Here is a 13065-nt window from a genome sequence, read left to right on the forward strand (position 1 = left end):
GAAATACCTCAATAATGTGTATTAAATAAGAAAATCATAACATGAATGTAGCATAAGTCAAGTTGAAAAGATAAATAATAATTAAAGTAATAAATAAAAATAGAAAAAAAAATTAAAGGAATATTAAACCTGTACTTGAAGAGAAGTAATCCTAAAATTAAGAGAAATCCTAATCCTAAATCCTAAGAGAGAGGAGAGAGCCTCTCTCTCTAAAAACTACATCTAAAAACCTAAAATTGTGAATTATGAGCTGATTATTATGAATGAATGGATTCCCCCACTTTATAGCCTCTAATCTGTGTTTTCTGGGCCGAAAACTAGGTCGAAAACAGCCCAGAAATCCTTGGAAAAGAAATCTGCCACGCTGATTTTCGTCACTGCGACGCGTCCGCGTGGAGCACGCGTTCACATCGCGTAGCGTCAGGTTAACTATGGCATATTATATATCAAATCGAAGCCCCGAACGTTAGCTTTCCAACGCAACTGAAACCGCATCGTTTGGACCTCTGTATCTCAAGTTATGACCGTTTTAGTGCGAGAGGGTCAGGCTGACAGCTTTGCAGTTCCTTCAACTTCTTGTATTCCTTCCACTTTTGCATGCTTCCTTTCCATCCTCCAAGCCATTCATGCCCTGTAATCTCTGAAAATACTTAACGCACATATCAAGGCATCGAATGGTAATAAGAGAAGATTAATAATTAGCAAATAAAGATCAAAGAAGCATGTTTTCAATTATAGCACAAAATCAGGAAGGAAAAAGTAAAACCATGTAAATAGTATGAATAAGTGGGTAAAGAGTTGATAAAAACTACTCAATTGAGAACAAGATAAACCATAAAATAGTGGTTTATCAACCTCTCCACACTTAAACAATAGCATGTCCTCATGCTAAGCTCAAGAGAAGCTATAAAGGAGTGAAGAGGAATGGTAAAATGTATGAAATGCAACCTATGAATGCAACTACATGCAGAATGATTTTTCCTACTTGGTTAAAAGTAAATAAATCTTTTAAGAACAAATATGAACTGGATTTCACTAATTCAACTCATAAAAATGAAGTACAAATAGACTTGTAAAAGAAAATAGCTCGTGAAAGCCGGGAACAAAGAATCGAGCATCGAATCCTCACTGGAAGTGTATGCACTCTAATCACTTAAGTGTTTTAGGTTCGATTCTCTCAATTCTCTACTAACCTTGCTTTCTAAGGCTTGCTCTTCATCTAACAATCAACATAAATTTGATGCACAGATACACATATCAAGAGGTCTTTTAAGGGTTGTAATGGGGTTAGGGTCAAGGTAGGATTGTATTTGGCCAAGTGGACTAAAATCTAAATCCTTAATTAACTTAAACTTTTCACCTAACTTTAGACAATCCATGTAATCATAATACCACATCTAACTATCCATTAACCATATTTTCCACATATTCATGCATTCTAATTTCAAGTACAGTACATATGCATTGCTTTCACCACTTACTTTGGGACATTTTGTCCCCTTTTACTTATTTGCTTTTTTTTTCTTTTTCTCCTTTTTCATTTTTTTTCTTTATATATATTTTATTAGTATTATTATTATTTTTTTTCTTTTTTTTTTCTCAATACATATGATTAAATTATTGAATGCATGAACATGTCCTAAACATTTCTTTCACATTTTCAGAAAATTCTAACATACTCAATTCTCAAACTAAATGTTTCCAAACCCACTTTTCCCATACTTAAATCATAAGCACTCTCACTAGTCTAAGCTAACCAAGGATTCAAATTAAGGACATTATTGTTTTCCGCTTAGAGTTAGTGATGAGCTAAAGTAAAGAACAAAGAGGTAAAATAGGCTCAAAATTGGTTTGCAAGGGATTATGAAAGGTAAGGCCATATGGGTATGTAAGCTTAGTGAAACAAGGGCCTCAATCATATAAGTGCATGCATACATCAAACCATGGAAATATAGAATTAAGCAAGACAAAGATTACAATTTTAGAGAGAAAAACACACACCAAAAATAAAATATTGGTTGGTAAAATACAACCAATTCAAATAGGCTCAAAAATTTCACAGGTTTTGTGTGTTCGAACTCTAAACCATGTTCCAGTATAATATTTCTTCAAACAAGTGTAACATTAAATTTTATTCAAATTAGTGAAATGCTCTAAAAAAATTTTTTGAAAAAGAAAATATTACTTCAACCAAGTAGTAAAATATGCACAAAATCAAATAATCATGCAATCAAACATGCAAATGCAATAACTAACAAGGAAAATAAACCATTGGTGTTGAGATAGAAGAGTAACTAACCCATGGAGATCGGTATCGACCTCCCCACACTTAAAGATTGCACCGTCCTCGGTGCATGCTGAGATGTGCAGGTGGACGGGTTGTTCCAACTGATGCTTTTCTTCAAGGATTGTGCAGATTGACTTGTTTGTTTCCCCTTTTAGAAGTTTCTCCCTTTTTCCGTCTTCGGTGGCCAGCCTGAAAGAAGAGAAAAAGAAGAACAGTAACCCAGAAATAAAGATAAAATAAAATATGGTTGGGTTAATGCCAAATAATGAGGGTCTCAATTACATGGTAGCTACAACATGCAAGTGAGAAAACAGTAGAAGTACATGGCAAATCAAGAGTGCAAAAATTTGCAACAATAGGGAAGAGAGTGTGGGTAAGGAGAGATAATATAAATTCATGTCAATGTAAAAGTAATACATGTATAAAAGATTTGCATTGATTTAAATAATATTACCTAACCAGAATAAAACAAGTCACTAAGCACCCAAAATAATTCAAGAGAAGATGCAACAGTTAAATAAGAAAATCAACACCAAAGGAAAAATAATGAATTTAGAAAAGAAAAGAAAAATATGAACTAAATTAAATACAATAAATGAAATATGAAAATAAATTGAGTAAAATAGAATGAAGGTGAAAAGTAATGAGAAGTGAAAAAAATAAAGTAAGAAAGAAAGAAGAAAAGATAGAAGAAATTAGTATTAGAAAAGAAAAGACAAGATAATTGGCGCTGATCTGGATAAGTTGTGCGGCGCAGGCGACGCGAACGCGTGAGTGACGCGGTTGCGTGGTGCGCGATAAGGTCAGGTGACGCGGACGCGTGGGTCACGCGATCGCGTGGTCCGATTTGTGCAATTAGCGCGAGTGCAGCCTCGCGTTCGCGCAACTCTCTGTTCGAAACTCTTTTTGCCAAATTTTTGGGTGACGCGGTCGCATGGTTGACGCGATCGCGTGGATGACCAATTTTCAGAAAACGACGCAGCCGCGTGGGGAATGCGTTCGCGTGGGAGGGCTTGGGCATCCAGCATAAGTCCAGCCTCATTCCAGCCAACATACTGCTATACACCCGTTTTACGTCGATTTTTAGGGTCACGCGTTTGCGTGGGTGACGCGGATGCGTGGGAGGCATTTTTCCCACATGATGCGGTCGCGTGGATCAATTTGTGCCAAAGGCAAAAATCTCTTTTCTTCCTTGAGGCACATATGACGCGGACGCGTCGTCAACGCTGTCGCGTCGCGTGCAATTTTTTTTATGCATGAAAAATGCAAAATGCAAAATGCAATGCTGATATGGATGTTATGAATAATTACAGGTTCAATAAAATAGAATAAAACTTTAAAAACAAACAAAACGAAATAAAATTGATAACCGAGTATTTAAACCTCGGGTCGTCTTCTCAAGAAATTGCAGGGAAGTATGACTTATTATTAGCTATGGAAAAGGTAGAATTTTGGGTTTTTAAAATAAGGAACAGGTAATTTAAATGACAAGAAAAATAAATTAATAATAATAAAATCTCTTGGCAAGGTATAAGAATTTGGAAGTCCTGTCCTAATTATCCTTATCAGATGTGATGAGAATTGGGTTTTAATCCCACTTAGTTAACCCTTGCTAAGCAAAGGGAAGTCAAGTGGACTAATTAGTTTGATCCTCAGGTCCTAGTCAATTCCTATGGAAAGACTAGAGTTATTGGAGTACAAATTAATCAGCAACTCCCAATTTCAACCACTGCTTTATTTGAAAACTCAAGCGTTACCAATTACTTAACCAAAGCCAAAAGGAAGAAAATATCTAAATTAAATTAAAAGCATCAATATAAATAAAGCAAAGCAATCTTAAATCTAAAATACCTCAATAATGTGTATTAAATAAGAAAATCATAACATGAATGTAGCATAAGTCAAGTTGAAAAGATAAATAATAATTAAAGTAATAAATAAAAATGGAAAATAAATTAAAGGAATATTAAACCTGTACTTGAAGAGAAGTAATCCTAAAATTAAGAGAAATCCTAATCCTAAATCCTAAGAGAGAGAGGAGAGAGCCTCTCTCTCTAAAAACTACATCTAAAAACATAAAATTGTGAATTATGAGCTGATTATTATGAATGAATGGATTTCCCCACTTTATAACTTCTAATCTGTGTTTTCTGGGCCGAAAACTGGGTCGAAAACAGCCCAGAAATCGCTGGAGAAGAAATCTGCCACGCGTTCGCGTCGCCTAGCGTCAGGACAACTATGGCATATTATATATCAAATCGAAGCCCCGGACGTTAGCTTTCCAATGCAACTGAAACCGCATAGTTTGGACCTCTGTGGCTCAAGTTATGACTATTTTAGTGTGAGAGGCTCAGGCTGACAGCTTTGCAGTTCCTTCAACTTCTTGTATTCCTTCCACTTTTGCATGCTTCCTTTCCATCCTCCAAGCCATTCCTGCCCTGTAATCTCTGAAAATACTTAACGCACATATCAAGGCATCGAATGGTAATAAGAGAAGATTAATAATTAGCAAATATAATATCAAAGAAGCATGTTTTCAATCATAGCACAAAATCAGGAAGGAAAAAGTAAAACCATGTAAATAGTATGAATAAGTGAGTAAAGAGTTGATAAAAACCACTCAATTGAGTACAAGATAAACCATAAAATAGTGGTTTATCAATCAGCCTCTACATAGATAATATATACATATATAACATACGATACCCCAGAGCCTGGCCCATATAAAAAGCCGTTAAGTTGACTCCTAGGCTAGCCTAACAACACTAAAGCTTCTAACCTCTCTGGTGTACTAACGCAAGTGAGAATTTAACCAAAAGTCAATGTTAAGTTGGAGTACAATAAAAAAAATGCTTCTACAACTGTCTACCTGTCATCACACGTCACCGTTAGGCAAGTCACCATGGTGCTCACCCATCTGCTGATCGCTGTTTGAAGAGTGTATCTCCTTCTGCTCGAACTCCATCTCAGGGTCCTCCTCCTCCTCGTCATTAGGAACCATAACAATGTCCCCAAAACCACCAATAGCACTACAATCACTACTCACGAATCCATTAGCGAGCATAGGTCCGTTCGTATGGATAGGAACAACTCCATCATCATGAAGTATCGACTAATTTTCAGGCTGACCCTCTGGAATAATAGGCTCAGAAAGAAAGTCCTACTCAGGAGGAATCACTGGGACGTAGTCACCAACTAACTTTGGCTCCTCATGTACCACAAGCTTAGGTGCTGCCTGATACAATGGCTAGGCTGGAATCGGATGTCCAGGTGCATCGGGAAAAGGGTGGCTGGAGCGTCAGGATTTAACCATGATAACGGAAACTCGTAGGGAGCATCTGTGCCAAAAAGAGGGCTAGATAGTGGATGCTGAAAAGGGCGATCGTGTAGTAAATATGATAGACCGGATCCTCGTACACGTACGGCTCCTTAACCTTATAAAAGATGACTCCCGTCTCCATTTGAAGGGGGAAAAGGAAGGGGTAAGAATTGGGAGATTCTTAATAGAGTTAGACTAATTAGTCAAGTTAATTGCTTCCATCGCGTTTGTCAGACAGTAAAGTATCTTAAGAATATACTAATACAATAAACAAAGAAGGCAGAAAAAATAGGGATTACAAAACACAAACAAGAAATACAGAAAGCAGAATTCAAACACAAAAAATGTACAATAGAGAATGGTGCACACAGAAGAATGATGCATGTCTAGCCCTAGTGCAGGCAATGAGCTCATTTGTTGGTTACATACCCGTTCCCAATGTTACCTGGAGTCCTTTGACCAGGTAAGGCTTTCTAGTTTGCATACTTGCTGTAAGCCTCTTGTCTTACAGTGCGGCACTCTCTAGCCAACGTATGTGTTTATATCCTCTGTAAGAAACCTCTATCTTACAGGTGCGGCATTCTAGCCGTGTATGATTTGATATTCTCTGTAAGCGACCCTAGGTCTTTAGCTTACAGGTGCAGCCCTTTGTGGCTATGTATCACTTAAAAGTGATCTCAATAGTCGCACCACCATCTTTCTGGTTGCCTCCTTACAGCAGATTATCACATAATCATTCTTAGTATCATAATTAGTTTCAGAATCTTGATCGTTGTCTCTTTCCTTTTTATTTTCTCTTTTTAATATTTACTTTATTGTTCTTTGTACACTTTTTTAACTAACTTTTATTAACTTCTTAAAGTTCCCTTTTCTCTTTCATCTCTACCTCTTTAATATGTTCTTACTACTCGTTAGATGTTCTATGAAGAAAAATATGAGATTCTGAGCTTAATATTGTCTTTCTAAGGGTTTTAAGAAATTTTGCCATTTTACTATTATTTTTTTATTATTATTAATAAAATAATAATATTTAATATTTTATTTTTAAAATATATTTAATAATATTTTATTCATAAATTTTTGAAAATTGTATTTTGACCTCCCAACTTTTTAATATTTATACTTTGATCTTCTTAACTTTTAATATTTATACTTTAACCCTCAAATTTTTTATTAATTAACATTTTACCCCAAAAATTTTTAATATTTATACTTTGATCACACAATAATCAAAACATTAGGGTTTTCTTGTTCTTCAAGAAACTCAAAGTATTATTCATCTTCATGTTCTTTAAAAATTCATTAAATTTTCACTTGATCTTTAACTAGTTTTTCAATCTTTTCGGTAACCAATTTTTCTCATATTTCAATTCCAATTTCCAGCCACTTTTTCACATAATTTTCAGCATGATTTTAACTCAAATTCATCACCAAAACTGGGCTGAAGTTTCGGTTTTCTAGTAGCCACAATAACCGAAAATTTAAAGTTACTTTTCATCAAATTTTCATCAAATTTTCAACAAGATTCAAGCGCATAAACACTCAAAATCAAGCACAAACCAACCATCACCCAATCACACAATAAGAACACAATTAATCAAGATAAATTTTGCCAAACCTACCTCTTTTTAATGCCGGCTGCACTTCTAAGTTTCCTAGTTCACTTTTCCTCCTAGATTTCAATAAAAAATAACTTTAAATCTCAAAAATCCCAACTAAATGAACCTTAATCAGCTTGTTAGGAAGGGTTGCCTCACCTTAAACTTGCTAAAAATGGATGTTCTTTGACCCACAAGTCAACGTAAGCAAGAGATCTAGGAAAGAACATAAAAAAAAAAACCACAAGTTTCAAGCGTGGTTTGTCATGGCCGAACCAAAGAGGGAGAAAGAGCAGCCACCTAACCTGAATTTGATCCAAAAAATGTCACATGGTTTTGAAGAGGAAAAAGAGAAGACCACTTTAATCGATTTAAACTTTTGATCAGAGTTTTGGTTATGAAGAAATCAAGTTTTGAAGATCAAGTGTTCATGGAATTTCTCTCTTTTTCTTTCTTCTTGTTTCGGCCTTGGAGGAGAAGAATGAGAAGCTGCTAGGTGTCCCTTGGTGAGTGGAGAAACTGTGGCTAAAGTTGATTGGGTGGTAAAAAAGTTTGTCACAAATATCTCAAGTGGATAATTACTAAAGCTAGATGTATTAGGATACAAGTAATAACACATCTAGAGATTAACATTTGAGCTACTAGTATAGATGACATTATAACATGATAAGCATGAGAATAGAAAGTATATGATGAAGCATTAGCATTGCTAAAGTCATCAGAAAGTACTGGCATTAACCTGCACCAGTAGACTGTGAGTCCGGTTATTATATTACTAAACTTATCTTCTGTTTTAATTGAAGCAGATCAAATAATAATATAATAATGCTTAAGCAGCTCAAATAATAATATAATAATATTATATTATTATTTTTTTCTCTCGCGATTCGAGTTCTGCTCACTAAACCGAGACTAATTAGGAATCAGAATTTCAAAACTCCTAGCCGAAGCGGCTTAAAAACTAGGTATTTCGTGACTGAGTCGTCAAGTTTAATATAATATATCTAACTTTGGTAATTATCTCCCAAATGATATTTTATATTTTAGTAACTTGATGACTCACCTTAGTACTCCACACAGTCTCCCACTCCCAACCACCTCCACCTTTATTTCTTCATCCTTTTCTTCGAGATTAAGAGAGAAAAAGTGAGAGAATTTCAAGTGCACACCTATATTTTCTTCAAGCTTCAAGCTAGGCCTTCTTCCAAACTTAAACCCCTCTCAAAAATCTAAACTAATTAAAGTGTTCTTCTTGATATTTTATCTTCTCTTCATGTTTTTGCTTCTTGAAGTTTTAGCCATGAAGTGAACATGAAAAAATTTGATGTTCTTGATGTTCTTGCTTAGAAAATCATATCTAGAAGGCTTGAGGAGCAAGAAACCATTAATTTCAGCTTGAAAAAGGTGAGAAAATTGTTCTTGATTTGTTGATGAAGGTTCGGCCTTCATAGTTTTCTTGGACTAAAAGTTAACTTTGATTGAAAACTAAATAAGAAAGTGAGTTTACATGTTCCAAGAAGAGAACAGATTTTAAGCTTACAAAAGAGGTAATATTTGACTAAATTAATTATGAAAAAAAGTGTGTATTTGATGTGTGTTTGTTGAATTGATATTTGGTAATGTGAAATAAGTGTTTAAATGATTGTTTGGTGATGTTGTTATGATTTTCAAAAGCTTAGAAATTGAAAATTCTTTAGATGTACCATGGCTAATTTGTTTGGTGCTTTTGAAGGACTTAATTTCTAAGATTTTTTTATGTGTTTTTTATGTGAATTTGAAGGTTAAAACATGGAATCAAGAATTCTTAAAAGAGATTAAAGAAAAGCTTAAGAAGGTGTTAAAAATTAAAGAAAGATTCATGAAAAAAAGTGGATGAACTTTTTTATTTTCATGGAGGAAGGGTAAAAAGGTAATTTATTAATAAGGATACAATGGTCTTTTGGTATAAGATTAAGGTTAAAATAATAATTTGGAGGTATAAAGATATTTTGGTCATTTAATGAGTGGTTGCTACTTTTTGCGTGACTACTAATAGTGATAACCCCACTATCGAATACTAAGACAAATGAGTCAAAACAAGGGCGGTGAGGCATGGCCAAAGAGGTGGCAAAGTTCTTGTTGGTGAGTCTCCCTTTGATTGAGGAACGCATTTGGAATGAAGTGATTGATCATTTCATTACTAGGCTGTCCGCCTCCTTTTCGTCCTCTACAAGACTAGCCTACGATCTTCCCAATGACCTTGAATTTCTTATCCGTAAAGCAATAAACCCAATTAAAAAGGCAATGGAAATCAAGTAAAGTAGAAAAGTCATCAGGCTAAGAGCCTATTCTTGCAACAGGCATGACATAATTGCAAAATGAGTGTCTTCCTTACCTCACATCCTAGTCTGCTCATGGTCATGGAAACCTCGTCTTTTTGGCATAACTGCCTCTAGCAGCCCCTTCTCTAAGACCTTGGTCAATTATTTCCTTTTACTCATATTCGTGTCTATGTATTTGTTCCTATCATACATTTTCGTATGATAGGTTTATCATTGTTGGCTATGAAGTCTGCATAAAAGTTGCCTTGGCAAAGACCGTGAACAGGGATCACTGTGAGTTGTTTGATCTGTACAGTCTTAAAACATAACTCTTCACGGGTGATCCTCAATCTCAAAATTTGTAATCAGACTTAGAGCTTCTGCAAAATCAGTTTCAAGAATATCATCTTTTATTTCATAACCTTCAATAGCATTAATCGTCTTTCTATTGCCCAAAGTTTAATAGCTAAACAAAAACTTTTGACATGTGTCTACAAAAACAAAATAACCATCCGCCTTGGTCATCTTTTGCAATCCCTCCAATCCCCAGGCTTCCCTTTGTTTTGCACACCTTTTAATATATTTATTTATTATTTTTTTAGTTTTATAGAAACTATTTTATTTAAATTGTAAAAAAAATGATAAATAAATGTATTGATGTATCTACAGTTGATTTTGTGTCTCTAGAATTTATACTTATTCTCCAGATTATTGATTTTGTTCTTGTACTATTGTCATGTAAGATATTTCGTTAATTATTTAACTTTGACCTCACGGTGGGACTATATTGAAATTAAATAAAACTTTTTTAAATTTAAATAGGACACTTTAAATTTTAAAAACTAAAATACGCCAAATATAGGGGACTAATTTAAAACTTTACCTTTAAAAAAATATTTTAAACAGTTATAAAAAATTTTAATTATCCGCATTGCAAGATGTAATGAATATAATAAAAAATATTTTAAATTTTATAAAAATACTTACAAATAATTATAAAAAAATTAGATGTTACTCTGCAGTAATTTATGCGAAAATTATAAATGGTGCACATAAAAAAATAGACAAAAATGTAATCAGATTGAAATTAAGACATTCATCTAATATTCTTGTCCAAACAATTTATTCTTTTAATTTACCTAAATAGAACGTGAGCCAACTATTTTCTTGAGTGAGTCAATGCGGAGTGTGTTCGAAGTTTATATAGGCATACAATACACTCATGAACAACTTTTCAATATTGATTCTTGAATGGATCCACCAACGCTTGATATCATTGACTCTTCTTCCATTGCTCAGTGATTTTCTGAAGATTAGTCTCAGAACCACCACCAACACCTATGGCCTTCCTTGCGGCCATTTTCACTTGCTCAGCTTTGGTAATCAAAGACTCATTGCTCATCAACTCTTTAATGGCGTCTCCAATTTCCTCCCCTCTCACCAACCTTTCCCCTTCCCAACCCCAATCCTTCTTCCAAATACCAAACCCTCCATTTGACACCACAAATTCTGCATTTATCTTTTGATCTCCTAACAAAGGCCATCCCAATATGGGAACACCATAAAATGCCGCTTCCATAACTGAGTTCCAACCACAATGACTAAAAAACCCTCCAACAGCACTATGATCAAGAATCTGCCTTTGGTCAAGCCATTCTTTAACCACCAACCCCTTATTGTCCTTTGTAATCTTCTCTACAAGCTCAATTCCTAATACCCCTTCTAACCCTTTCTCTTCATCTTCCTTATCAACCTTGTTACCCTTCACAACCCACAGAAACCTGAATCCACTTCTCACCAACCCATCTCCAATCTCTCTAATTTGGTTACTTTTCAAAGCTATTCTGCTTCCAAAGCAAACATAAATAACAGAACCATTAGGCTGTTTATCAAGCCACTTCAATGACTCTCCCCTTTCGCCTAAACCCTCAAACTCATAGCAGGGAACAAAGGGTCCAAGAGCGTGAACCGGTGGCATGTCTTTCACCACTTCCCCAGCGTTAAGAGCCTTAAGAGTCTTCGACTCCACCTCTTCAAACGTGTTGAGGAAGACACCATGTAGTTTTGTGACCTTAGGACTGTCTTCCAAGAAAATTTTGCGGTAGATACCGTCCCTGTCAAGAAGCTGCGGAGGGAGCGATGATTTAGACACAGATGAAAAACCCGGAATATCAATACCATCGCCGTCAGAAATGGATTCAGCTGCTTTGGGGAAGTAGGAATAGAAACAGAACATGGAAGCAGAGGAAGTGAACAAGATATAGTGAGGAACGCCAATGGCGGTTGCAACTGGAAGAACGGGTGAGATCAGTGTCATGTCATAGACGAATGAGGACAAAGGTGGAGAGAGGGAGGACAAGAGAGGATGGAGAAGGTGGCAGGAGCGGCGAATGGCGTCGAATTGGAGGAAGAAAGGGTCTGCATTTGCAGTGTGAGAAGAAGAAGGGAGAAGGTGAAGGTTGAGTTGGTTGACCTGTGGGAAAGCAGAGAAGAACTTTGAGAGAAGGTTTGATTCAGCGTTAGAAACGGTTGGTTTTGGGGTTATGAGTGTGACGTAGCAGTGGTGGTGGCAGAGCATTGCTGCAAGCCTTAGAAACGGGGTTAGATGCCCCATGCCTGCGCTTGGCAAGAGAGCCACATGAGCAACACAAGGAGAAGAAGACATGGCTACTAAGGTCTTTCCTTGTTTTGAACTTTTGTTGGATCGAATGTAGAGGGAAAATGTTGCAGATAGAGAAATGTTTGGGGTCTATCTGATATATATAATTCTTATGTGAAAAAGGTATTATTTATAGCTAAAACATTGAATTCGTTTACAATGAGCGAGAATCTCTATTTTAGAGGAATACTATTCTAAAATAACATATGAGCAATGATATAACAAAGGACAGCAGTTGACATCTATTTGTTTGTTCTGTGAAAAATCCAACCAAATGGGCAAATTATCCAACACTGTTATAAACTTATAATATTATTTAAGGCGGATGTCATTTGGATTTGGTATACAACATGTGCATTACCAAACCAAATCATTCATAATTTGTCAATTCGGCAACCAATCCAATGCCTATAAAAAGCCTCCAAGTAAGAAAGAAATGGATCGTCAACAAAAATGAAATCAACCAAGTGTCATTCCTTCAAATAAATTATATTAAGTATATTATTATTAAAAATTTGTTATAAAATCTTAATTATAATGAGATATAGAGAATATTAATAAAATTTTTTTATTCTCTATTTTATTTATCTATTTTTTTATGTATTTATTTTACAACACGTTATCAGTACGAAGTTTTGATCAAATTTAAAAAAAAAAGACATAAAAAATTATAAGAATATATAGCGAAGATATTTGTCTTACAAATAATGCAAATTCACATATCATTCTCAAAAGTAATATTTATTTCACTTATCTTACTTTTAAAAAAGAATGTATTAATACTATTATTAGCTCAAGCAATGTGATTGAAGATTTAAGAAGAACTATTATTTTATTTTTTGGATAAACAAAATTCATAATAAATAATGTACTATTATCTATTAAATCTCCAAAAAATTATT

At 34.8% G+C, this 13065-nt stretch overlaps 1 protein-coding gene across 1 annotated transcript; it reads right to left on the reverse strand.

The window, feature by feature from the left end:
• Positions 1 to 10565: 10565 nt before the first annotated feature.
• Positions 10566 to 12543, reverse strand: LOC112750304 (UDP-glycosyltransferase 708G1). Its single transcript, XM_025798949.3, has one exon. The coding sequence runs from the start codon at positions 12167 to 12169 to the stop codon at positions 10778 to 10780; it is 1392 nt and encodes a 463-aa protein (XP_025654734.3). The 5' UTR covers positions 12170 to 12543; the 3' UTR covers positions 10566 to 10777.
• Between the last annotated feature and the right edge of the window lie 522 nt (positions 12544 to 13065).

The sequence above is a fragment of the Arachis hypogaea genome, chromosome 15 (assembly GCF_003086295.3).
Source record: "Arachis hypogaea cultivar Tifrunner chromosome 15, arahy.Tifrunner.gnm2.J5K5, whole genome shotgun sequence".
In the NCBI taxonomy this organism is placed as follows: domain Eukaryota; kingdom Viridiplantae; phylum Streptophyta; class Magnoliopsida; order Fabales; family Fabaceae; genus Arachis; species Arachis hypogaea.